We start from the raw sequence: 26,700 nt of genomic DNA, 5'->3' as shown, positions 1-26,700 counted from the left end.
ATTGCCTCACAGTTCCTGAGGGCCAGAGTGGGGAGGTGCAGGACGTGGACCCTGGCAGAGGGTCTCTCTAAGGTGAGAGCTGAACTGTCGGCCAGCCCTGGCCTCGTCTGTCTCTGGGCTCTGCAGGGGCTGTGGGCAAGCGGCCACGTGGGCCTCTGCAGAGCTGAGGTGGCAGCTGCCTTCCTCCAGGGGGAGCGGCCCCTAGCGAGCTGCCCGGGCAGACGCTGCGAGTCTTTGGACCGAGTCTCAACCACCACTACACGGCGTCACTGCTGCTGCATTCCGTGGTGGGTCACTCGGCCCCGCCTGGGCGTGCCACGGGGAGGAGCGGCGACGCAGGGTGAGAACGGCAGGAAGTGAGGGACACAGAAAGGCCATCTTAGAGGCTGGTTCCCACACGGCATGCTTTGGGAAGTGAGGAAGTTTCCCTGAGAAGCTCCACCAGGCTCTTCTGTGGTCTGGAATTGTCACGTGTGACTCATCAGGGGGCTGGTTTATTTCTTTTCTTCTTTTTTTGGCAATGCCCGGGATGGAACCCAGGGCCTCACCTCACACGGAAAGTGCTCTGCCACTGAGCCATATTCCTGGCCCACAGGAGTGTTTGAAACTATCATTTTCTTGTTTGCTTTTGGGCCATGCTCACATGCACTCCTGGTTCTGTGCTCAGGAATCACTCCCGGCAGGCTCAGGGGAACCACAGGGAATGCCGGGGATCAAACCCAGGCTGGCCCTGGACATGGCAGGCACCTACCCTCTGTACTACCTCTCTTTCCTCTGAAACGATCTCACAACTATCCCCTGAAACTTTCTGCTCATCACAACCATGATTCTGCCTCAGGCTGGGATCCACAGGGAAGAGAACCAAATCAGGATTCTGTTTGGCACGGAGGGGCAGGGGTGCTGGGATGTGCTGAGTGAGCAATCCACAGTGGCTGTGATGCTCGCCCACTGGACTGTAAACCTAACAGGCGAACAGGGGCCAGAACTATAGCACAGCGGGCAGGGCGCTTGCCTTGCACAAGGGCCAAGCCACGTTTGATTCCCTGTACCCCATACAGTCCCCCAAGCCTACAGAGTGATGCCTGAGCTCAGAACCAGGAATAAGCTCTGAGCACTGCCAGGTGAACCCTCCCCCCCAACAACAACAATAAAAAACAAGAAACAAAACCAGAGGAACAGGGGCCCAAATGATAGCACAGTGGGAAAGGCACTGGAGTTGCACGCAGAGCCCCGTTCGACCCCTGGCACTCCATATGATCTCCCCAGCACTGCCAGAGTGATTCCTGAGTAGAGACAGGAATGAACCCTGAGCACTGCTTGGGTGTGGTCCAACACAGTAATAATAATAAAAAACAAACAGCTTTTCCTCACAGCCCCACCGCACAGACAAGGCATGCTTGCTAGATGAAGGGACTCAGGTGGCAGGCCACAGGCAGGGGGTGTAGGGCTGGTACCCCCAGATCCCGGCTCCTCCTGCTCTCGTTAGAACTTGGGGGCATGTGCTCCCAGCCCCTCCCCAGCCTCAAGGAGAGACAGGACCAGCAGAGTTTTCTCTCTTTATTTCCGGAGACATTTGATCAGATGCAATAACACTGATTCCAGGCGAGGGCAGGAGGCACAGATCCCCCTAAAGCAACCTGTGGCCCCAGGTGCCCCCAGCCCGTTCCTGGGCTCCCCCTCAGTTACAGTTAAATAGAGCGAGGGAGAGCTACCCAGGGAGTCTTGGGAGGGTCTACCTCCTGCACCCGCCCCTCCACGCAGAGGAGTCTGAGCTCAAGCTATTTACAGTATTCACATCCACCGAACCCCACCGAACCAAGGCAAATACTACGGAGGACCCCTCCTGGCGAGAGGAGGCCCAGAGGCTGAGTGTATGTGTGTGTATGGGGGTGGGGGTGTCTGTGCCTGTGAGCACACAAATGCACTGAGGACAGGACCTGGCTCCTGCCAAAGAGACATCAGTCTATAAGGTGCAGATTAAAAACAACAGAGAGGACCCCTCCCGGGCGCCCAGGCCACTTCCGGCTTTGTTCCGTTTCCTTCTCTTCAGACATCCTGGTAGGTGACACAGAGGAGCCCTCAGCGCTGTGCCTGGAGCCAAGGTCACCCTTTAAAGGACCTCTGAGGGGAGAACAGGAGGGGGAAACAGTCAGGGCCAAACACTGCCCCACCGCCACGCGGTGGTGTGTGGAGGGCGGGGGCGTCTCCAGGGTGGGCTGTGAAGGGGCCTGGGCAGGGGGCCCGGGAGTCAGGGAGCCCCACCTGTGACCTGTGGGGGCTGCACCACGGCTTTCTTGAGGAAGGCTTCTGCCTCCGCGAAGGGCAGGAGCGTGTCTGGTGTGCGGCCCAGACTCTTGTCCCCAGAGGGTCCCTTGGAGGAGAAGCCGTTCTCCTGGTGCGCGGGGAGAGGTTGCAGGCCGTTCACCAGGGACCCGGGCGCCTCCTTGCTCGGCAGGCTGTGGGGGAGGGGCAGACGCTCAGGCCCAGGCACCCCCAGCTCGGCTCTAGGTGCCCCCCCCACGCCCGGCTGGCTGGGAGGGAGGAGGCTGGGGAGGGGGCCTCAGGACTGGAGCTGGTACCTCCACTGAGGCTCCTGGGGAGCCAGAGCCTCCTTCTGTCCCGTTTCCTTCTGCAACTCTGAGGACCGCGACTCGCTGGCTTTGTCAGGGTCTGTGGGAAGGAAACAGGGCCCAGGGGTCAGGGGCTGCACCAGGTGGGGCTGGAGGTTGCACGGGGCGAGGGCTGCAGATGATGGGGCGGGAGCTTTACCTGGGCTCGAGGTGTTGGCTTTTGCCTCCTTTCCGTCCTGCTTCTGCTTTGAAGAGGAAGGACAGTCAGACAGGACGGCGCTCCGGCCCCGCCTGCCCGACAGCTGTCCCCGCTCCCCCTTTCAGCCCCTCCGTGGCCACCCAGGGCGCTGCCTACCCGGCCACCCGCCCCTCCACGGCTTGCCAGGAATCCTGACCTTGGTCTCCGTGGCGTCTGACTTCCGAGTCCTCTTCATGATCTCCTCCAGGCGCTGTGTGGAGGCCCCAGTGTGAGTCAGTCCCGGTCCTCAACCTTCCCCCGACCAGACCATCTGGGACCTGGGGTCCCAGGGCCCCCAGCGGCAGCTCCTGCCAATCCTTTGCGGGCGGGGGACCAGCACTTCCCAATGCATCTCGCCCTGCAGGCGAGCTGCCCCTGCCCTACGGACCCCTTTCCTAGGTGCCCACCGGCCCCCAGCCCCATCTGCCGCCCCCAGCCCACCTTTCTGCGCTCTTGCCGCTCCTGCTCCTCGCGCTGGAAGTGCTTTTCCCGCTCTTGCCGCTGTCGCTCTGCTTCCTCCCGGGACCGGGCTTCAGCCTCCTCTTTCTGCCAGAGACCCCCACCCAGAGCTGTAGGTGCGGGCCTGCCGCCTGCCCGCTGCGCCAGCCCCCAGCCGGCCACCAGGAGGCGCCCGCGCGCAGCCCGCCGCCGCCGCCGCCCCGCACCTGCTTCTGCAGCCGCTCCTGCTCCTCCTGCTCGGCCTGGGCCTTCTCGCAGGCCTCCTGCTCCTCCCGCCTCCGGGCCTCGGCCTCGCGCTCCGCCCGGGCCTGAGCTTCCCGCGCCAGCTGCTCCTCCCGCATTTGCCTGGAGAAGAAACTCCCTCGCTATTGCTTCTGCCGCTTGCTTCCCACGGGGGGCGGGGTGCCCTCGGCCCAGGGCAGGGGTGGGGTGGGGCGGTGGGGGGACGGGGGTGCACTCACTTGTCCCTCTCGGCCTGCAGCCTCCGCTCCTGCTCCTCCCGCTCCCGCTGTTCCCGGGCCTGGCGCCGCTTCTCAGCGAGGAGCCGGGTGGCCTCTTCGCGGTCCGTGGTGCCCGCCATGGGCTTGCTCGGGGTCACCGGGGGAGGCGGCGCTGGGGGTGAGGTCAGCACAGCAGTATCTGGTGTGGGAGGCAACACCGGAAAGTGAACGCAGGACCACCACGACCCAGGGTCCCCTCCCCAGCTCCTGGGGCCAGCTCAGAGAGGGGAACAGGGACCCCCTCCCAGGGCTGTCTCCTAGCACCCAGTCCACAGGCACCTGCTGTGCCCCCATCCCATCGCAGACTATGTCCCCCACTCCCAGTCCCCTTGCCAGCCCCCCCAATTACCCACCTGCAGAGCTCTCCACTGGGGGTCGCTCCTTCTGGGGTGGGGCAGGGGTAGGAGAGGGTGCGGGTGAGGATGCCGGGGAGGCGGGTGACGCTGCCTCCTTCCCGTCGCCAGCCCTGCCCTTGATCTGGTTCTTGTCCTCAGCCCCAGCCACACTGGGGTTCTCCTTGGACTCATCCTTTCTCCGAAGCCGCCCTTTGGGCGATGCAGTGGTGCCCCGGGGGGATGGTGGCTTGGGGGGCAGAGCGTGGCCTGGCCCCGGGCTGGGACAAGGTGAAGCAGGCCTGTTCCAGGATGTGGAGGGAGAGGATGGTCGGGCCTTGGATTTAGGACTGAGAAGAAAGGATTAGGTTAGACCTTGAGGGCAGTGTACACACACACACACACACACACACACACACACACACACACACACACATCTCTGGTATAATTTGTTTGCCACCCCCCCCCATCCTCCCGTGGTGCTTAGAGCTTATTCCTGGCTCTGCCCTTGGGAATCATTCCTGTAAGGCCCAGGGGACCATATGGGATGCTGGGGACCTAACCCAGGCCTGCCATATGCAAGGCAAGCAATCTACTTGCTATATTACCATTCCGTTCCCCTGATATGATTACTAAGCTCAAGAATAAGGGGACAGGGGACAGGGCACACACACGCACACGCACGCACACACACACACACACACACACACACACACACACCCAGTATGATTAAGGATTAAGGGGAAGACCAAGGCCTGCTTTGGTCCCCCAGAGCAGTTCTTGGCAGGCCCACTCATTCTTTCCAACCACTGCTGAGTGCACTACGCACTCGGTCATTTTAATGATCGAAACACTAATATATATATATATATATATAAACTGGGGCTGGGGACATGGTCCAAGAGGTATAGCACTTGTACGTGTGAGCGAGATCTTGGTTTGATCCCCAGGCTGCATGACCCCTCGGCACTGTGGGATAGGGCCCTTGTGGCCCCCCATCACTGCCTGGCGTGATCCTCATAACAAACAACTAAGTATATATTTTAAACATAAAAGGGAACGACTGGAGTGGTAGTACAGCAGGCAGTGTGCCTGCCTGGCATGCTGCTGACCTGGGTTCAATCCCCGGCATCCCATATAGTGGGTGTACCACTCCCTCCCAACAAAACAAAACAAAACATAAAAGGGCTAAGAGAGAAATCAAAGGGCTTGAACACATGCTTTCCGTGCAGGAGGCCTGGCTTCCATCCCTGGCACCTCTTGGCCTCTCAAGCACCGCCAGCAGTGACCCCAGAGTATGGAGGCCAGGAGTTGCCTCGGCGCTGCTCGGTGTGGGCCTCCCCCAGCCAAATTAATTACATGAAAGGAAAGGAAAACATCTGCTCTTGGGCTTCAAGGGCTGAGCTGCACGTTCTCTATGCCGGGGCCCTGGGCTTGAGCCCTGGCCCCCGGTGGTCCCCTTGAGCACAGAGCCAGGAGGCGCCCACCAGCTGTGGCCCCCCAACAAATCATCTGCCCTCAAGGTTTCATTTTAGGGGTGCAGGAGTGAGCGTGCTGCCTGGGCGTGGGGGCGCTTCCCACCTGAGCTCGGAGGCAGAGAGGCGCGGGCGGGGAGAGGCGGGCAGGGACTGGCGCTTCTTGAGGCTGCGCTCCCGGGCCAGGGCGCTCTTCTCCTTCTCGTTCTCCCGTTCCTTGTCCTTCTTCTCCTTTTTCTGCACCTATCGAGGGAAGGGCCCGGCGAGCAGAGGTCAGCTGCGCCCGGAGAGACGCTCGCCCTGGGGCTCGCCCTGGGTTCCCCGCCTACTCCCGGGAGCACTTACCGGCGAGGCCTCGGGCCGCCTGCGCACCAGAACGGGGCTGCTGCCCGCGCTGGGTTTGCGGCGCTCCGCGCGCTCCCCAGAGGGAGCGCAGCGGTGCCCGCTTCGGGGGGCGCTGCAGGGCGGCGTCAGGGGGCTAGCGGAGGCCGAGCGCGGGCACAGGGGCACGGCTGCGGAGGGATGAGTGCGGTCGGGGCGCGGCCCACAGGCGAGGCCGGCCCCTGCCCGGCCCCTGCTGGGGGCTCTCCCGGGGCCGCCGGCCCTACCCTGGTCGCGGCCGTTGCGGGGCAGTGTGACGGCACTGCGGCTCCGTGCCAGGAAGGAGAGGGTGGGCGTCATCAGACGGTCCACGATGCTGCTCTCCCAGGCGCTCAGCTGCAGGCTGCGATCTAGAAGAAGCCCGGGAGAGCGCGCGTCAGCCGCGCCGCCAGGGCCCCGGCAGGCAGGCAGGCGGCGGGGCACACAGGTGCCAACCCGGGCCACGTCCAGGGAGCGCCCCCAGTTACACGGGGCCGACCTCCTCCGTGGGCGCGGGCGAGCGCATCCCAAGGCAGCTTTCTGCCTGGCTCTCCCTGTTGCCAGGGCTCTGAGCTGGGAGTGTAGAAAGGAGCCCCCCAGGGTCGGTCGGTGGAAGGCCCCCTCGCTGCCCCTCCCGGGTGCCACAGTAGGGCTCCCCCGCTCAGAGGGTCTGCCTGGGAATGCATGGCGCAGAGGGTCCTCGCGCTCCTCTGACTCGGGAGAAGCCCAGCGCTTGGCACGCAGTGCCAGGGAGAGGCTGAGGGCAAAGGGCCTGGCTGCCCCGGGCCACCCGCCTCTGTCCCCTCAGCTGCTGGGTTATTTTTAAGCCTCAGTCAGGTGGGGCTGGTAACAGCAGCTGATTCAGTTGCCAGGCAACAGAGCAACCAAATAAACCAGCGCAGAAACTTATAAATAACTCCTCCTGCTGAGCTCACTTGTCAGCCCAGGGCATGGTGGGAAACGCTGGGCGCGGTGAGCCCTGGTGGGCCCCAACTGGAGCTGCCAAGGCCATGGCTGGGAATCCGGAGACAGAGAAGGCAGGGGCCCGCCTCCACACACAGCACCCGGCCAGCGCGGTCCTGGGGGCAAGGCCACCTGCCTGAGGTTAGCTGGGCCAGCTGGCTGTGGTCGGAGCCAGGCAGACGGCCCGTCCCCACCCCCGCCCCGAGCCTGCTAGGACGCTGCCCTTTGTCTCTGTTCCCCTCTCTTGCAGGGCACACCTCTGTCCGCAGGGCCCAGATCCCAACGCCGGCTCCCCCAAGGGGCACGGGCCCCCCGTGGGGTAGGAGGGGAGGGAGACCTGGAATGTGGGTGGCTCTGGGGTCCTGAGCTCTGGTGGGGGCCACAAAGGGCTCTGTGGGGAGTAAGGCTGGGCCTTCTCTTACTTCTACTGGGGGAGTTCCAGAGCGTGGCAGAGGACTTTGAGAGCCGCTTGTTGATTATAGAGTCCACGTGTTTGGGCAGGTTTACTGCCGACACGGAGCACCTGCTCCCACCTGGAGGGGAAAAGACACGGCATTAGGGCCGGGCCGGGCAGGAGCCAGGGGGGCACTGAGGCCTTCCATGCAGGGTGCTCCGCGGGCAGGGGGAGAGGGAGGAGTGGGTGGACTAGGGAAGGGGGGGAGGCAGACTTGGCTCTGGGAGGAAGGGGGTGGTGGGGGACCAGAGGCAACCTGCACTGGGGGAGCCGACGGAGAGGGAGCAGAGGAAGGAGATGGACTAAAACTAGAGAAGCTACTGTCTGCCTGGCCAGGAAGCCATCCCCAGGGGGCCGGGTGGTGCCACCCCACCCCCACAACCACCCCGCACTGGCACTAGCAGCCACGACCCAGCCAGGACGCTAGGACGGCCACGCCAGGGACGGGGACAAATGCAGGGACCGTTCCCAGCCACAAGAACCACAGTCACAAGTCACCCGCACGGGTCCACAGAGTCCAAGGGACACACAGAGACGGAGACATGCAGGTGCAGACACACAGAGAGAGAGGGCCTCAGGGCCACCCGCATGCACACGGGCGCCGACATGCACGGACACGGACACCCACGGACAGACAGACGGACGGTGAGGCAGGCGCGGACACACGCAGGCCACTTGGTGGGGTGTGCACGGCTCACATTTGTTGGGTGCTTACCGTGGACCGGGTACGGTGCAGGGCACCACACACACGTCACCTCACTGATCCTCCCACACCTCTACCTACAATCTCGGAGGCAAGTGGCATGGTTATCCCCATTTTACAGATGGAGGCAGAGAGACACCAACACGCGAGAGCCAGAGCTGGGAGCCTAACCCCGCTCTGTCTGACGCGGGGCGCCCTCGCCGAGGTCCAGCGGGCCACGGACCCAGCAGAGTGAGACACGTTTTTGAGACACACCACACACAGATCCGTGAGCACACATGTCCACGGATACCCAGCTAAGAGCTTCTGAACCTTGCCATTACAGAGAGACATCCAAACCCGGGGGTGCACACATGCCAGCAAAGAATGAGAGCAAATTCCATGACGGGCCACACGACGAAGACCCGGAGGGAGAAATCAACCTTCTACGACAGGCTCATGGTGGTGATGGTGGTAGGGGCGGAGGGCGGAGTAGGGGAGAGGGAATCATTTCTCTCTGATCTACTGTGTGCAGATGGCTCATCAACTAAGAATAATTGGCAGGCGCATTCATTCTGAAAATGGGTTCATTCTAAGAAATGAGGGGTTTGTAGAGCAAATCCAGAGGAACAGAATCCATCTCTGAGTTGAGTGAGGGAGAAGTCCTTGGCAAGGGATCGATGGGTCCACAGATCATTCCAGAAGATAAGTCACATGAAGCAAGGCATACCTGCGTCAGAGCACTGCCAGCTCCGGCTCTGAAGGTGCTCCCTGACCCTCCTCCTCCTACCCCAGCCCTGCACGCTCACCCCAGCCCCGCGGGCCCACTCACTGGTCTTATGTCCTGGGGAGCTGTGGTGCAGGGCGCCTGCCCAGGACCAGCGCTGCTGCCGGATTTCCGCCCAGGTCTTCTTGACTGACCTCTGGATGGCTGCTTCGTAGCGCTCCTGGTGGGGAGAGGCAGGGGAGAGGTCTGGGCTTGCTCGCCTTCCGTGTCCTTGGAGAAAGGTCCCTCTCTCCAGTGAGTGTCCCGCACCCCTCCCCCAGCTTGCCCTGACTCACTGCAGGTAACCAAGATTACCGAACCTGGCTATGATTAAGGACCGTTTGCAACCTTTCCCTTCCAGCTGCTTTGTTTTGGGGGGAGCTTTTCACTATTCTTGAGTCATTTCCTGGGTGTTCTGAGCTCTTTCTCTGAGAACGGGGTGGGGAATCTCCCTGCCTGGGGCTCCCCGGTGACACCCCCATCCACCCCGCTGAGGGCCCTGACCTGGGCTCTGGCTGTAGCCTCCTCTCTGCCTGCCTACAGATGTGCCTGCCAGTTGCCCAGCTAGCTCCGTGCCTAGAGTGGGCGCAGGTGGCCATGTGAAGCGGGAACCGACCAGGGCAGGAAGTAGGCTGACGTGAGCAGTGGGTGGGCGCGCACGCAGGCTGCTCGGCGCCTCTCTGGGTAGAGGGCGCCCCCAAACACACCTTGTTCTTCTCCAGCTTCTGCCGCTGCCGCTCCTCCAAGGCCGCCCGGCGCTGCTCGGCCTTCAGCCGCTGCTCCTCCAGCCGCCTTCGGCGCTCCTGAAGCTGCTTCTCCCTCAGCGCCTTGGCCTTCTCCTCCTTCTCCAGCCAAACCGCCTTCTTGGCCGCTGTGGGGACAGGACCCCCCCCGGAGGGCCGGGCGGCGGTGTGAGCGTTTAAACTGCAGCGGGGTCGGCCAAATGTGTCTCCCCACGTGTGGTCCTCCTGGTTGCTCCAGCCCTGGGCAAGACTTGCTCCTACGTGCCCCTCTCGCCCACTCCCCCAGCAAATCTAAGAGCTTTCTTTTTTTTTTCTTTGGAGCAGAGTTTTGGGCCACATCTGGATGAGTTCAGGGATTACTCCTGGCTCTATGCTCATGGGCACTGCTGGCAAGATTCAGTAGGCCGTATGGGGCCAGCGATTAAACCCAGGTTGGCCATGTGCAACGACAGTACCTGCTGTACTATCTCTCCAGCTCTGGGCTTGCTTCCTTCTGGGGGGAAGCGGTTAGGGAGCTTGGGGACACACCCCGCTACTCCTTGGTGCTCCAGCCTTCTGAGCCATCTCCCCTGCACCCAGGGCTTTCTCAACAGGGCCAGGCCTCGGAACAGGGGCTTCCCTGGAGGGGAGCTCAGGTGTGCCCCCTTGGCCTCATGGCATCTTGCCTTGGTGGAGAAATGAGTTCCTTCATGCCTGCTCCCTGCCTGCCCATGGGGCCTGCCGGACAGGTTTCCGTGAGACGACAATTGTAGGTCAGGGATGAGCTGAGGCTTCTGGGTCTGAGTCTCAACTGCTTAGACTGCTCAGACAACAGCTGGGCGGCTTCGCCAGTGATGTCATCTTTCTGAGCCTCGGTTTCCCCACCCTTAGCCTGGGGATTTCCCGAGAAAACACTTCTCAGCACGCCGGTGTCTTTCCTCCCCTTGCGAGGAACCCCAGACTGTAGGGCACCTGGGATGAAGCTCATGGTCTCACCCTCGTCCCGGACGCTTCTTGAACTATCTCTGGGGCCTCCCTTTCTTGCAGGGGATCCTTCACAGCAGAGCTGTTGGGATGGGAGTGTGCGTGTGTGCGTGTATGCGTGTGTGTGCATGTGCGTGTGCTCAACCCTACCATCTGCACTGTCGCCCTGGCCCCCTCCCCGGCAGACACCCCACGGAGTGTCCCCAGGGCGCTGCTGTGCTGAGAAATGCTATGATGAAGGCACTCCAACACTCACCCAGGTACTTGGCCCGTTCCTCTCGCCGCTCCTTGGCCAGCTTGTGCCTCTCTCCTGCCTTCTTTACATCTTCCCCGAGAAAGCAAGAATATATCTAGGTCAGCAGGCTCCTCAGAGGGAATCTCCTTGGGGCTCTCCCACCAGGACACATCCCGTCTCCCTTCCCCCGCATCCCATCTCCCATCTTCTCCAGGTCAAAGGAGCGTCTTCCAGTGGCCTCAGTCCAGGATGTCACCCACCTTGCTTGGCGGGTGGGCTGTCGGCGGCTAGCACTGCTGTTGGGGATGGTTGGCTGCTCCTGCGAGGCGGCCTGGCATCCCGCGGGCCTGTGGCTGGTGGGGTGGACCCTCGGACCTTCACTTCCGAGAAAGGGGACTCTTCCTGGCTGTGAGGCCTCTCTGGGTCCAGAGGGAGCAGCTGCTCGGGGCTAGTGGCATTCTTCATGGCAGGAGGGGTATCCGGAGGAGTGTCGGGAACCAGGGCGGACGTGGGTGGTGGTGGTGGTGGTGGGGAGGGGTCACCTTCTGGAGAAGGTCTTGGCTCTGTTGGGGTCCGGGCTGCCAGGGCTGGAAGACCAACACAAGAGATGGGGGTCAGTCAACCGAAGCATCTGTGCTCGGCTCAGCCTGCAGCTCAGCCTGGTCCGACGGGCTTGTTTCTTCATCCAGCAGAGCCCCACGCTTACTGCGACCCTCCTGGGGCCAGGGCCTGCTCCACAAAATAGTCCGGGTCCCTCCCTGCAAAGTCCACTCCCTAGCCATGTAGACAGACAGCAAGCAGATGGTACAAGAGGAGCCTTCCGTCCAGGGGAAGCCGAGCAGCCCTCCAATTTGGGGGGGGGGGGGGCTGTCTGAAGAGTCACAGCCCATTTGAGAAGTACAGGGTGAGCTGGAGTTGACAGAGCAGGAAGGAGAGTTCTAGCAAAGAGAAGACGGGGCCAAAAGAGACAGCACGGCAGGCCCAGGTTTGATCCCCGGCAACCCATTTGGTTCCCTGAGCCTGGCCAGGAGTGATTCCCTGGTCCAGAGCTAGGAGTATGTCCTGAGCACCGCTGGGTATGGCCTCCTTCGCTTTAAGAAACAAAGAGAGAAGAGCATCTGGAGATAAGAGAGAGATACCAGACAGAGAAGTATCTTGCATGCGGCCAACCCCAGTTCGATCGTGGCGCCACATATGGTTTCCTGGACACCACCAGAAGTGACCTCTGAACACAGAGCCACGAGCTGTCTGAACACACTGGGTGTGTTCCCACTCTCCGCTTGCTCCGACAAACAAACAGAAACCACAAAGAGTAGTGTAAAGAGGCAGAGGAGACGGCCAGCATCTGAGAGACTGGGAGATTTGTGCCAGGTAACATCAAGCGGTCCATGTCTGTCTCCCTCATTGTGCACAGTATCTTGGCATCACATGCCAAGGCCAGGGCTAGGCCATGGGCCTGCCCAGGAGCAAGGACACCAACAGGGCACAAGGAGAACTGCCCAGCGGATGGGCAGCCGGCTAGGTTCCGACATCATTGTTCTGCTTCCTATTCCAACCACCCTCAGGTGTCTTCCCTTTAGGGTCCCCGTGAAAGACACTGGAGTGCCGTCATCTGGCTTGGTGGATGCATGTCCTGGAGCGCATGTGAGCACATGTCCAACCCGGGGCAGCAGGAAGGCAGGCTTCGGCGCGTGTGAACTCACCATCCTGAGACAGGAAGGGAGCGCCTGCTTACCTGGCAGGGATCTGGGGGACAAGACGCTTTCGTGTCTACAGATTGGGGGAATGCCCAGGTCGGCGGGGGTGTCAGGAGTGTTCACGCAGCCGTGCCTGTGCCAGCGGCTACGACACCTTTTTCTTCCTGTGGGTCTTAGCAAGTGGCAGGTGAAGGCTGCCACTGCCCTCTGGGCACCAGGGGGCTCAGGGGTGACACACGTATTGGCCTTCTCTTGGGGGGCGGGGCTGGGCTCCCTGGGGAAGGTGACTCTAAGGAAGCATTTATTTTGCTTTTCCGGTGGGGGTGTGGGAGGCTTCACGAGGTTCTCTGCGGGTAAGTCTGGTCCTCTCCGGAGGTCACCCAGTGGTGACATGGACACCGAGAAAGGACATTCCCATGGACTCGCTCTGTTGATTGATGCCTTTTTTCAGAGAGATAGTGTCTAGTGGCTGACTAGGGGCCCTGAAGGCAGCTTACTGTGTGGCCTACGGCTAGTTACAGACCCTCTCTGGGTCACAGTTCCTCTTCCAGAAAGATGCAGGCAAGATCCAAGGCAGGGGCTGAGCTCCCAGCAGAAAAGCACTTGCCTGGCAGGTAGGAGAACCTGGGTTTGATCCCTGACACTGCAAAAATAAGATGGAAAAAGTGGGGTGGAGAGGCCAGGAGATATTTCAAAGGTTTGGAGTACACATTCTGTCTGTGAAAGCCCCGGGTTCTACCCCTAGTACTGCTTTGTCCTCAAAACGACTCACTGGAAACTCCCCCTCCATTGCCAGGTGTGACTCTTTCACCCACAAAATGCCGACAGCAAACAACTTAGAGGACTGTGAAGTCTGTGAGTGTTTATAATCATTTATCTATTTCATGAGAACACCCCATGTTCAAAACATTTTACTTGTATCATTTGTAGTCCTCACTGATAAATGATATTTATGAATAAGACACTATAAATGGCTCTTAAATACAGATGAGAAAAGCAAAGGAAAAAGATTCAGTAGGGGGCCAGAGAGGTAGTACAGGGGGTAAGGCGCTTGCTGTCCATGTGCATGTGGCAACCCTGGTTCAGTTCCCTGAGCACAGAGTTACGAGTAAGCAGCCCCTGAGCAACATCAGGATGGCCCCCCGCCCCACTCCCCCAAGAAAACCCACACAACAAAAAATTCAAACAAAGAACACCAAAAGGTTCAGTAGGGCCAGAGAAATAGCTCAAAGGGCTGGAGCATTTGCCTGGCATGTATGTGGGAGGACTGGGTTCAATCCCTGGCACCACATGGTCCCTGGAGCAGAGAGTGAGAATTAGTTCCTAAGCACCACTGGGTTTGGCTCCCAAACCAGAAACAAACAAAAAAAGTGAAGTTACTTGAGGTCACTCAGCTGGTAAATAAGGGCAGCTGGACTTGAACCCAGGGTCAGTCACCAGGCCCAGTGTGTATGCACCGCTCTACCCAGGCAAAATGAGGTAATGCATGCCATGCAACAGAGTTATCTGAGGCTCACGCTGTTCTCCCGTCCAGCTTCCTGGGCTCCACACCAGAGCCCCAGCACAGGCCCTGTCTTTTCAAGGCCCTTCCCAGGCTGCCAGCCCCTGGGCTCCCCCCAACTCTTCCCACAGCAGCTGCTTGTCACTGCAGGTCTATTCCCCAGCCACCTGCACGCACCTTCCCAAAGCAAAGAGGAAAAGAGAGAGTGCTGACCATGGAGTTAGTGCCTACTGGGACCCCAGAGCTGAGCGAGACCCTGTGGGTACTCCCCTTGAACCTCATTTGAACACCGAGAGACACAGTTTAAAAAATTTGGTGGTGGGGGGGCTGGGGCTGGAGAGATAGCACAGCGGGTAGGGCATTTGCCTTGCACGCGGCCGATCCAGGTTTGATTCCAGGCATCCCATATGGTCCCCTGAGCACTGCCAGGGGTGATTCCTGAGTGCATGAGCCAGGAGTAACCCCTGTGCATCACTGGGTGTGACCCATAAAGCAAATATAAATAAATAAATAAATAAAGCACTCCATCGCTAAGCCACAATCCAGCCCAGGAGGTAGATTCTTATTCCCATTACACAGCTAAGACCATGGAAATGTAACCCCACAAGGTGAGGTTGTTGCCCAGGGTTGTAGAGCTACTACATGGTTGGGCAGAATTGGAGCCCAGGACGTTCCTCTCCGGGGCCCAGGAGCCTGGGCGTGTGAGCACGAAGCTTGGAGGCTGAGGGTGGGGCATGTTTGTTGCCATTCTCCTAGCACCTGTGAGGGCTCTGGGTGTTGCAAAGTAAACTGGTAGGCGGCTGTCTGTCTACACCTAGGCAAATCACACCCATCAGGGAGGAGAGCGGCTCCACAAGTCGGTCCCTACTTCCCAAGCACAGGGAGCCTGGGAGGAGGGAGAGCGTGAGGCTCAGAAGGACTGGGCCCGTGTGCTATCAGAAGCCGAGCGGAAAGGCCTTGGGCTCCAGAGGTGGATAGGCCTGAGCGGAGAACCAGGGCTCATTCTGTGACCCAGGGCAAGCCCAGACGACACTGAGCCTCAGTGTCCTCCTCCAGTTGCTGGGAAAGGAAGTATATCACCTTTGACCCTAGAAGGGCACAGAAGCAGGGCCGACCTGGAAGCATTTGTCCCTTCTCCCCAACTTGGTCACATGTGTCAGGCCGTCACCCATTGCTCTATGACACAGATCTTCTCAAGATCACGCAAGGCCTCTGCGTTGCTAAATCCAGCAGCTGAGAAATCAACCCTTGATTTTTTTTATTTTTATTTATTTATTTATTTATTTATTTTGCTTTTTGGGTCACACACAGCGATGCACAGGAGTTACTCCTGGCTCTGCACTCAGAAATCACTCCTGGCGGTGCTCAGGGGACCATATGGGATGCTGGGAATCGAACCTGGTCAGTTGCGTGCAAGGCAAACGCCCTACTGGCTGTGCTATCTCTCCAGCCCCGATTTTTTTTTTTTTTTGCTGGCTTGGGGGCCACACTTGGCGATTCTCAGGGGTCACTCTGGGTGCTGCTTGGGGCAGATTGAACCTGGGGCCTGCAGGGAAACATGTGCCCTAACCCTCTGCGCCAGTCCCCCCGCCCTGGACCCCTGTCCTGCAAAATCATCATCCACCTGCGACGCAGGCCTCCCCTCTGGCTTCCTGGGGCACTTTCTTCGCGTGCTGCGGCAAACAACACCCTCTTCTCTGGCGCTGCCTCTGCCGTGCTGGCCGGGACGTCAATCCTCCTAACTGGTCCCTCCTTAACTTCCTAATTTCTCAGCGCTAGGATGCCCGAGGGCTCAGTGGAGCACCTCATCTTTCCTGTCTCCACACACTCCCTGGGTGACCTCATCCAGACTCATGGTTTTAAATACCACTGCTCTGCTGATGACAACCAAATCTCGATCTCCAACCCAGGCCTCTCCCTTGAGTTCCAGTTTCGCTCATGCAACTCCCTCCTCGGCACCCAGGGGTTGCCTTACAGACAGCCTCCGATCTTACACGTCCGCAGCTGAGCTCCTGGTCTTTCCCCTGCAAGTCTGATCCTCCCCCTAGTTTCACCTTCTCCCTCAATGGCAGCCCTGTCCTTCCAGTTTCTCAGGCCCCAAACCTCCGGGTCTTTTTAGAATCTTTGCGTATCTCACACCCCACATCTAATCTCTCCATCAATCTTTTTGGCTTGGTGTGTAGAACACATCCTGAATCCAGCCCTGTGTCGAGTGCTGCTTCCAGCACTCTCGCCTCTTTCATGCACGAAAAGGACCTCCTGCTGCCTTTAAAGTAAATCAAATCGGGGCCGGAGAGAAAGTACTGAGGTTAAGGCATTTGCCTTGCATGCGGTCGACCCGAGTTTGATCCCTGGCACCCCATATGGTACCCAGAGCCTCGCGAGGAATGATCCCTGAATGCAGAGCCAGGAGGAACCCTGGGGCACTGCCAACTGTGGTCCCCAAACCAAGCAACCAAACAAAAAAATAAACCAAGTCAGATTGTCACGTTTGCAACAAAATCCTCCAACTAGCCCCCTCTCCTGGAGACACCCCAAAGGCACCACAGTGGCTCCCAGTGACCCCAATACTTCCCCTCTCCAGCTCCCGAACCCCCGGATTCCAGCTCTTCCTCCTCTTCTCCCTCAGTCTCTTGAAGCCACCGCTGTTCCTCGCTGGGTGAGTAAGGCCCGCTGCTGTCTCAGGGCTGAGGATTCTGTCCTCAGCTTCCGCCAGCCTCACCCCTCACCTCCTTTGGGCCTGAGCACCAAGATCACTTCTCAAACTCTCCACAGTCCCCCACCACAGCCAGCAACAGAGCCGCCCTCTCCTTTCCAAACTTACTTTCTGCCTTCCCAACTTACTTTTTCTCCACAAACGCTCACACCACATGAACAGTGTCTGGCAACCTCCCCAGCAGGGCGCACACTGGCCTCTGCTGTGAGCATTTCCATCTCAGAGGCACACAGGTGCCCCACAGAACCTGCTGAAGGATGAAACCGATGGACGCCCCTTTGGCAGACACAGTGCCAGCCTTGCTTGCCTGGATGACTCCGAACTCGCTACCTCCACTCCCAACATGGCTGTCCATGGGGGCCACCAGTTTCCCAGTGCCAGTCTGCTCGTGGTACTTACTCCTCACCACTCACAAGCCCCCTGTGGCTTCCCAGTGCTCTAAAGATAAAGATGACATTCTGGAACCCAAGCTACAAGTCTGGCGGAATATGAAGACGCTGTCCCCTCTTCCCCGCACCTTCTTGAGTCTCTTTCTCCATGTTCCTCACTTCTCTGCCCTCTGGCCACACTCACCTTCTTTTCTTCCTACCACAGGGCTTTTGCATTGCCCTTTCCCTTTGCTTAGTTATTCCCCGTTATACATGGCAGCTCAGCTTGGCACAGAAGCCTTTCTGGTTGTCTGACAGGATAAATTTCTTCACTGTGCACTGCTTGGGGCCAGAGAGATAGCACAGTGGGGAGGGCGCTTGCCTTGCATGTGGTCAACCCAGGGTTGGTTCTCTGGCACCCCATATGGTCCCCTGAGTGCAGAGGCAGGAGTCAGCCCTAAGCACTGCCAGGCGTGGACCCGAAACAAGGCAAAACAAAACTGCACAGCACGTTTCATATGTCCCTTGTGTCATACTGTGACTATTTCATTTTGTTGTTGTTGGGGGGAGGAGCCACACCCTGTGGTGCTCAGGGCAAACGCTTGGCTCAGTGCTTGGGGATCACTCCTGGTGGTGCTCGGGAGATCTTCTGGAGCTGGCATCAAACACAGCCCTCCCTCATACAAAGCCTGTGCTCAGCCTGATGTGTTGTCTCTCCAGTCCTGTTGTCATTTTGCTTTCTTCTATTTCATTTTGCTCGAGGCCCTCCCGTTGATCATCGATTTGCTCGAGTGGGCCCAGTAACGTCTCCATTGGAGACTTCATTGTTACTGTGTCTGGCATATCGAATACTCTCGGTAGCTTGCCGGGCTCTCCGAGAGGGGCGGAGGAATCGAACTCGGGTCGGCCATGTTGGCTGCGTGCAAGGCAGACGCCCTACCGCTGTGCTATCGCTCCAGCCCTATTTCATTTTACTTTATTTTATTCTCAGTTTTGGGGCTACACCTGGTGATGCTCAGGGGCCGATCCAGGCTGTGCTCATGAGTGACCCCTGGTGGTGCTTGGGGGACCAAACAGGGACTCAAACCAGGGTCAGTAGGATGCAAGGCAAGGACCTTAACCCCTTGGAGCTACAGAGATAGTACAGGGGGCTGGGCCCTTACCTTGCACATGACCGACCTGGGGATTCAACTCCTAGCACTCCACATGGTCGCCCAAGTCCACTAGAAATGATCCCTGAGCATAGCGCCAGGAGTAAACCCTGAGAACAAACAGATGTGACCCCAAAACAAAACAAATAAAGCACCTTAACCCCTACACTATTTCTCCTCCTGTGCGTCTTTCTGGTCAACAACCTTCTCTCCTGGCCTATGAGGTGGCCCTGCCCAGACCTGGTCCGGTCAGCTCTGTCTGCCTCAAACTCCTGGGCACTGGGAAACGGCCCTAGCCTAAGGCAGGCGACTGAAGAAGGAGATAGCATTTGAACCAAGAGTAGATTCAAGAGGCGATTTATTGCAAAGGGATAAACGCTTGGAGGGAAGCAAAACAACTCCATCTTAATTGAGTTTGGGCAGCTTCCTAGACCAAGACTCTCAGGTAGAAGTTAATAAAAATAATAATGAGTGTTTACCACCACAGCGTAACAGGAAAAACCTCCGGAGACAAGCAGGGCGTTTGGAAGTCTCCTTTCGGACCTGGCCGCCTATTGACCCTAAATACAAATATTTTCTTCAGAATTCTGCCAGCCCCGATAAGATGTCATCGAGAGAGTGTTATCTGAAACAAGCTGTCTGAAGCCAAATCCATTCTTCTGGCTAATTATCCATGTGGTGGAGGGGGGAACCGAAATAATTCCTCACCCTTCCCACTGTCAGCCGTCAAACGTGGCTGTTCCTCGGATACTTTATTTCATGTTGGGTCTGTATCAAGCTGTGAGATATTAGCTGCTGGAGATTTTATTTGGCTACATTGATAACTACCAGAAGTATTTGCTAAGAGCTGGATAAGAGACCGATAGTTTGTATTTCATTCTTGGCACAAAGCTACAGTTATAGCAGGGCAAAAGTACAGGAAGGCTGGAGGGCCAGGAGTCCTATCTCCCCACCTTCCAAGAGGAAGGACACTTGGGGTCCTCAGACAGCTCAGGGTCAAGTCACCGCAGGCCTGTCACATGCCCCAGGGGCTGACCCCCACTCCACCCCCCGGAAGCCGGCAGTGCTTTCCCCTCTTCCCTTCCCACCCCCCCCCCCCCCCCCGCCCCCACCCGGCAACTGCTTCGGGCCAAATATTCCTCTCACAACACAGATAACTCAGTCTGGCTTTTCTGTCCGCCTCCCGGCCCTGTCCCCAGGAGTGAGAGGTCAGCAAGAGCGAGAGACAGGGCTGCATCCTTCTCGCAGTCCAGAGCCTTACCCGGGGCTGGCCTGCACACAGTGGGGGCTCTGTGCCTGGGAGGTGAACAATGGGGTGGGTGGCGAGATGGGCTGGGTGGGCAGATAGAGAGGAAATGGGTGGAAGGAGGCCAGAGCAATATCACAGTGGGTAGGGTGTTTGCCTTGCACACGGCCAACCTGGGTTCGATCCCCGGCATCCCATATGGTCCCCCGAGCAATGCCAGGAGTCATTCCTGAGTGCAGAGCCAGGAGTAACCCCAGAGCAACGCTGGGTCATGATGGAGGGACTGGCAGATGAGGTGTCCGTGGAAAGTTACTTGGCAGGCACTTACTTGGAGCTGGCTGCTCCAAACTTAGCCTTTCTAACCCCAAATGTTTCTTCCCCTCCTCTTTCCTTTGTCATTGCTATGGGGGGGAGGGAGGGTGTCACACATGTACACCTCGTTGTGGTGCTTGCTGGGGGTGGGGAGTGGTCACATGCTTTTAGTTGTGGTGTTCGCGTACTTCTTAACCCCAAATTCCTGGATCACATCAGGGCCCTGGGAGGGCCATGGCAGCTACTAGCCAGGAAGGTATGCAAACGAGCCACGGAAGCCCCCACATCCACCAGGCACTTTCCTTATCTCACTGCATTCGCCCAGGCCCCAAGGGAAAGCACCCAGGATGGGCCCATTCAGAAAAGTTCTCAGACAGGGTAAGTTGCACTGCTCGTGTCAGTGTCAGAGTAGGATGTGGCTCCCAGGTTGCCTGATGACAAAGCCCGCATGTCACACTATTTCTCCTGGGTCCCAGCACCCCACCCTGAGGCTGTTCCCGGAGAAGGAAGTGCCTGGGTGGCTCCCCCGCGGGTGAAGGGTGCAGGTGGGGCGGGCAGCACTGAGCTCAGGGCACAGGAATGCAGGAGACCGGGCTCCTGTCCATGCCGGCCAGCAGGAGGCAGGAGAGGCAGCTGAGCAGGGGACAGGGACAAGGGAGTCGCCCATTGTTGTCAGGAAGGCAAGGGACTGTCCAGGGCATCAGGGATGGGGAGGGGTACAACTGGGCACCCCTCCTGCCCGTGAACCCCTGGATCAAGAGCCAGGGAGAAGAGGCTACAGGCACAGACCAGCATCGCCAGCCAGTCCTGCAGTGGTTTCTGGAGGACCAATGAAGAAAGGGGGGACAGGAAGAGGGGCTCGGGCACATGAGAGAAAGGACACACTCAGACAAGGTGAATAGAGATAGCACAATGGTGTGAGATAAGACAGAAGACACCTCTCTCTCTCTCTGTCTCTCTGCCTCTCTCTGTCTCTGTCTGTCTCTCTCTGTCTCTCTGTCTCTGTCTCTCTGTCTCTCTCTCTCTCACACACACACACACACACACACACACACACAGAGCTAGACACAGAAGCCTTAGCGACAGCACGTAGCAACACAATGTCCCCAGTATATTTATCCAGTCTCATCCGGGTCACTTGGTCTGTCCCTCTGGGCTCCTTTACCAAGCCCACAGTGAGTCCAGTTAACAGCAGCATCCATCAGTGTTCCATCAGACCCGGCTAAGTGCTTTCAACATATCAGTCTCTTTTGTCCTCACCACAATTCCAGCGCCCCATACAAGCAAGGCCAAGGATCCAGAGAGATAAGTAAGTACCCAGCTGACAAATATTCATCTTGGGAACCCTCATTAACATGACGATTCACGCTGCCGCCCAAAGGGGGCAGCCTCCTAGGTCTCCCCTCCTGGAACGATCTGGCTTGGAAGGACACGGGGTGGGCAGGAAGGACAAACCCTGGGAACAGCCTGATTGTGGGGCTGGGACCCAGGGGGAGCCCAGCTGGAACCAGGAACTCAGAGAGAGAGTGGACTTGGAATGGGGAGGCCAGCTCCCGAGGTCTTCGGACTTCGCATACCCTTGAGGGGAGGACACTGGCCCGTGCTGGGCTTGTGTGTGTGAGAAAGCTAGGAACCCAGCGGAGACAGCACATCTGAAGGCTCTCTCTGGCCAGGGAGGCGGCCATTGTTCCCGGCCTCCAATCAGGAGCACCCACTTCCTGTTATTTTAGGCAGCAGGAAATGACCCCATCCCGGTGGCCTAATAGTGAGGGCAGAGATCCCAGCCCAAGGCCACTGGCTGAACTGTCACCATTGCCTGTGTCCTGGCCTCCTCAACAGATTTAGACTCCAGAAGGGCAGGAAGCACAGAGGACCCTGGGTTGGGGCCTGCCTCCCTCTGCCTGCTGGACGCGTTCAACCAGACGGCTGGCACACAGGCTGGAGAGTCTGTGGGATGTGGGCCAGAGAGTATGGGGCCAAAGGTGCTTGCACTACATATAGCTGACGTGGTTCGATCCCCAGTGCCCCCTACGGACCACCAGGGACCATTCCTGGACACAGAGTCAGGAGCTGCAGCCTCTAAGCACCACCAGGTGTGCCCCAAGAACCAAAAGGGAAAGAAACATAGTCCGACGGACGTGGGTTCAAAGTTGGCAGGTCCGGCTGGATGTGACTAAGGCAAGTGACTTCCCTCTTCGAGTCGCCTCTGCGAAATGAGAATACTGCCACCGCCAGCTCAAGATACATTGGGAGGACCAAAGGAGACAAGGCAAGGGACGTACAAAGCGTCATGCCTGGCACAGAGGGTCCTTACCAACTAGGGGTCGAGACACGTTGCTCCGTTGAGGTGTCTTTTCCAGGCCCCCATCTCATAAAACAGGGGGCTAGCGCACCTGTGTTCTCTCATCCCTCCCAAGTTCGCTGCTCCTCGGCCAGGCCAGAGCTGCAGCTGAGGGTGACGAAGAGCTGCTGAAGGCTGTGCCCTGGAGTGCCAGGCAGAGCTGCCTCGGCCCACAAAGCTGCATTATCTGGGCCTGGCTCCTTGGCCACTCGCTGGCACCAAGGCCAGCGGGGACCCGAGGACATGATTCCCAGCTGCCAGCAACCTCTCTTGCAGTCTCAGTCAGGCCTGAGATCCGCCTCCAGTGCAACCTTCTAATTTCACTCCTGCTTTCTGCTCCCACTGTCCCCCTTTAGCCCTGCCCCACCAACCACTGACGCCCACCCTGAAGGCGGGGAGGTGAACTCACCTCATGTCGTGCCCTTTCCTCACATGCAGACGTGTGACTGCACACTGGGACTCCGGAGTAACTGCAGTGCTAGCCCACCAGCCCAAGGAAGGTGAGAAACCAGTATACGAGTTGCCAGCAGATATGGCCCCTCGTGCTAGTCTCAGCAATGCTCCTGATCCTCAGGTCCACCCCAAAGTCTCTTCTGGGAAACCATCCATCGGCAGAGACCAGGTGCACACGATTCCCCTGTACCTGGGGTCCCTCCCTGTGTGAATCCATCTGTTGTCCCCACTGCACCAGGAGCTCCCCCAAGGGTGACTACTCCGATTCCCTTCCCTGCCATCTGCACAAATTGGCACAAATCAGCATGGCTGGCTGCACCCATCTCCTAACCCCCAGGGACACCCAAGTGGAGTCTGTCTAGTCCCCTCCCCCATATGCTATCCCATGGTGACCTCCGGAAGTTCTAATTAATCACACCTCCTCCGCAGGTCTCCAAAGGCATTAAAAGTAATAATAACAAACAAAGAGTTGGCGTTTATGGACCACTAACTATGGTCCAAGGCCTCAGCCAAATGTTTTGTGTTCATCTAGATCATCCTGAGGGTCTCTCTGAGATCATTTCTAGCAGTATTCTCACTTTAGAGATGAGAAATCTTTTGTTCGTTTGTTTGGGGGCCACACTGAAAATGTTCAGGGTTACTCCTAGCTCTGCATTCAGGAATCACTACTGGAGGTGTTCAGGGGACCATGTGGGAATGTCGGAGATCGAGCCTGGGTTGGCTGTGTGCAAGGTCAGCACCCTACCCATGGACTATATCCCCACCTCCCTAGAGATGGGAAATCTTAAGGCTCAAGTCATGAAGCGGAGACTCGGGCCGATTCCAGAGACCTCACCCCCAAGCAGGCCGACTCCCAGTTCCTGCCCTATCTCCTTCCTACCCCATCCCTCCGTGCTGGCTCCAGCTGCGGTGAACATAACCACAGCAGGATAATAACACTGCACTGTGGGTGTCTGAGCTCCAGGTTCCTTTCGGTGCATCATCTCCAACCCTGCCATCAAACCCCAGGAGCTTGATAACACTATCTGCATTTCCCAGCACAGAAACCATGGCTAGAGGACGCCGGTCACTTGTTCCTGTCCACACTTGTCCCCTGCTCCACGCTGACTCCTGCTACTGCTCAGTGTGCAAAGGGAACTCGTGGTGTCCTGTCACATGCTTAGAGCCTCAGACCCAAGTCTCGGACTCACAAAGGGCTCCGGTGGGAAGCACCCCCTCCATCCCCAGGAAGCCCTTGGCACAGGGGCCCCTCACAGAGAGCCGCTGGCACCTCACCTTCCCTGTGTGGGCCCAGATATGATTCCGACCCAGGTTCTCATATGACTCCATGGAGGCCTGTGTGCCGAGATGCGCCTTCCCAGTCCTGGGCCCTGTTTGCACCCCCTGCCCCCTCCAGGAAAGCCAAGCTACCCACTCCTGTCCTCAGATGCAATCCAGGCATCCCACTCAAGTTCCCTAATTATAACCAGCCACCCACTCCGGCCCTCCACCGCGGCCCAGTTATCACCGGCTTCGGGTCCCCATGTGCACAGCAGCCTGGCGGCCCCGGGGTGCAAAGGGCTGGGATGCAGGTGGAACTCACCTGCTCACTCAGGACAGGCCCCCGGGTGAGCTTCGGGTGCAGCAGAACTGAGCAGACCGGACCCAAGGTCCATTCCTCCAGGGCCATGGAAGCCCGTCAAGCACTTGCCTTACAAGTCTGAGGCCCTGGATGCAATCTCCGGCCCCACGAAACCACCAGCCAGGACCAGACCAAAATGGCCCCTCCAAGCACCCACGCTGGCATGGGGAGGAGCCCACCCACAGTCTGGCGGCTCCACCTCGTCTGGGGCTCTCCGCACCCACAGACACGGTTTCATCCAAGGGCCCACACCCCAGGGGAGAGGGAGGGACTCCGTGGAGGTGTGGGGATGGGGCTCCCACCCCCTGAGTCAGGAGGAAGCCTGGGCCCTTCGTAATCAAGGCTGCACTGGCCCCTTCCGGGAAGAAAGAAAGCGAGAAACACTAAGCAACCTCCAACACCAACCAGAAACTTCTCCCCACCCCCACCCCCATCAGCTGCTCAAATCCCAGCGAGATTTGCAGAAGTCGGGGACAGGGGCTGAGGGAGAGTGGGGGAAGGGGAGGAGATGGTCGATGATCTGGGGCCTGGAGAGAGGGTGAGAGAGAAAAGAGGAAGAGAGAAAGAGTGGGGAGAGAAAGAGTGTGTGTAAGGGGGCCGCATTCACTGAGCCGGCCCCCCCACCCCCCGCCCCCCGGAATGATGTGGCAGGCCCCGGGAGTGCGGCCTTTGGGCCCGCACCCCACTCTCCAGGGAGAGCCTCGGGCCCAGAGAGTCTGGAAAGGGGGCCGTGGGGAGACCGTTTTCGTTCCCCTCAAAGCGGGCTGGGTGGGCTTGGGAGCAGGCCGGGCTGCAGGGGAGCGGCCCGCGGCCTCGCTCCCGCCCTGGCCCCAAACAATGCCGCCTCCCCCTCCCCCTCCCGCTCGCCTCTCGGCGGGTTACTTGGCAGCCGCCGCTAGAGACCTCCTCCTCCTCCTCCTCCTCCTCCTCCTCCTCCTCTTTAACCTCCTCCTCTTCAACCTCCTCCTCCTCCTCCTCCTCCTCCTCCTCCTCCTCCTCCACCACCACCACCCCACCCCACCCCCCGCGGGTCGCCGCAGCAACAGGCCCTTTGAGCGGCAGCTGGAGGGATGGGGCGGGGGGGGGGGGGCGAGGTCTGGGCCGGGGCCTGGGAGTGGTGGGGGCGCCAGGGCCTAGGCTGCGGCATGCGGGGCTCCGAGGCCTCAGAATCTGGACACCCCACAACACACATCCAGGCCGGGTCACACGTGCCCACCGAGGGCTGCGGCCGGGGGCCGAGAGCCGGGTCGGGACAGGCGCCCTAGCTCAGCAGATGCGGATCTTCGGGGCCCGCCCGGGGTGAATCGGGAAGTGGGGACCGGCCGGGGACGCCGAGGTTGACCTAGGCGGGAGCGGAACGGTGACCCCCAACTCGGGCGCCGGGTCCCCGCAGATCCCGCCTCTCGCAGCGCGCCCGCGCCCGGGTGGGGGAGGGGGCAGCTGTCAGAAGCCGCGTCGGCGGCCCCGAGACGCCGCGGCCGCCGCCGGATTTCTTTTTAAACTTGCAAGTGTCCGAGGGCGCGGCGGGCCGAGGGTCCCGGCCTCGGCCCCCGGGCCCAGCCCTCGCCCTCCACCTCGCCTCGGCGTGGCTCCCGCATACCTGGGGCTGCGCCGGCTCCCCGCCCCGCGTGCGGGCTGCTCTCCATCACTGCGGCGTCCCGGGGCTCTGCGGGTGCGGGGGTCTCAGCGGCGACGGCGGCGGCGGCCGGCGGCCAGGACCCGGGTCCCGCGGCGCATCACGCCCGGCCCGGCCCGGCCGGCAACGACTCGGAGCTGGGGTGGGGGTGGGGGTGGGGTCGCTCCGTGAAAGGTCGAAGCTGTGGGGTCGGCGGTGGCTGCGAAGCTCGGACGCGTCGGCTGCCCAGCGCCTGCGATTCGGGCCGCGATCGTGTTCCCTGCCCGGTGCCGGCCCGGTCCCGGCCGCGGCCCAACCCTATTGTACCGCCGGGGCCGGGGCTGGGCCTGGCCTCTCCAACGGCGCGTACCAAGTGCGGCGCGGGGAGGGTCGCCCCGCCGGGCCCCGCTGCCGCTCGGCGCCCGCCCCGCCCTGCAGCGCCGCCTCCCCGCCCGGGATGCCAGTGCGGCGGGCGCGGCGCAGGGGGCGCCCGGGGCCTGCGGGACGCTGGTCCAGTGGCACCCCCCCCAGGTCGCCGCGCGTTGGTACGCGCCGCAGCACGAGACGGCTATGTAGGGAGCGCTCAGTGACTCACCCGCCGCCTGGGTTGGGGGGAGTTGCAGGGGCGGGGTCCCGGGGGCGACCGGGTCTGAGAGTCCCCAAACCCACCCGAGCCGGAGGCTCCCGATTCTAGTGTCTCGGCATAACTTCAAGTCTCCATCTCCCCCAAACCCGTGTCAAGTAAAATCCGCCCAAGGAATGTGGGGAGCCGTGTCCCAAGGAGACCCCTAAGGCGACTAAGGCTTTCTCTCTGCGGGTGATGGCTGGGACGGGGGAAAAGTGGGGAGCTTTGCCGCTGCCCCCCCCCCTCCCCCCAGCATCCTCTGGTCGGTGTCTTGCCTGTTCCTCGGGTAATTACAGGCTTGCCCTGCTGCTTTA

At 59.7% G+C, this 26,700-nt stretch overlaps 2 protein-coding genes across 7 annotated transcripts in view; one reads left to right on the top strand and one right to left on the bottom strand.

Moving 5' to 3' along the window:
* The window catches only part of OSCP1 (organic solute carrier partner 1), a 188,884-nt gene extending 182,190 nt beyond the window's left edge, over positions 1–6,694 (top strand). The window contains exon 12 of the mRNA XM_056122764.1: positions 6,682–6,694. The gene's annotated coding sequence lies outside the window, so the exon portion shown is untranslated. The remainder of the gene's footprint in view (positions 1–6,681) is intronic.
* MAP7D1 (MAP7 domain containing 1) lies at positions 1,545–26,206 on the bottom strand. 6 transcript variants are annotated; one of them, XM_056122758.1, is made up of 18 exons: positions 25,747–26,203; positions 11,001–11,327; positions 10,762–10,830; positions 9,507–9,670; positions 8,866–8,980; positions 7,320–7,430; positions 6,183–6,305; positions 5,920–6,086; positions 5,681–5,817; positions 4,121–4,449; positions 3,729–3,906; positions 3,474–3,612; positions 3,250–3,354; positions 2,966–3,019; positions 2,770–2,815; positions 2,580–2,670; positions 2,263–2,456; positions 1,545–2,121 (listed from the first exon to the last, which is right to left on the bottom strand). In XM_056122758.1, exons 1-18 carry the CDS (start codon positions 25,790–25,792, stop codon positions 2,111–2,113), a joined length of 2,406 nt encoding a protein of 801 aa, XP_055978733.1. In that variant the 5' UTR covers positions 25,793–26,203; the 3' UTR covers positions 1,545–2,110. The 6 variants fall into 6 exon arrangements, with proteins under 6 accessions (XP_055978733.1, XP_055978734.1, XP_055978731.1 ...); XM_056122759.1 differs by having other exon boundaries at positions 2,770–2,812; positions 25,747–26,200; XM_056122756.1 differs by having other exon boundaries at positions 5,920–6,305; positions 25,747–26,205.
* Positions 26,207–26,700: the final 494 nt, after the last annotated feature.

Source organism: Sorex fumeus, unplaced genomic scaffold, assembly GCF_029834395.1.
Source record: "Sorex fumeus unplaced genomic scaffold, SorFum_2.1 ptg000047l, whole genome shotgun sequence".
NCBI lineage: Eukaryota > Metazoa > Chordata > Mammalia > Eulipotyphla > Soricidae > Sorex > Sorex fumeus.
The sequence above is the reverse complement of the archived record's forward strand: the minus strand, read 5'-3'. Positions and strand labels throughout refer to the sequence as shown.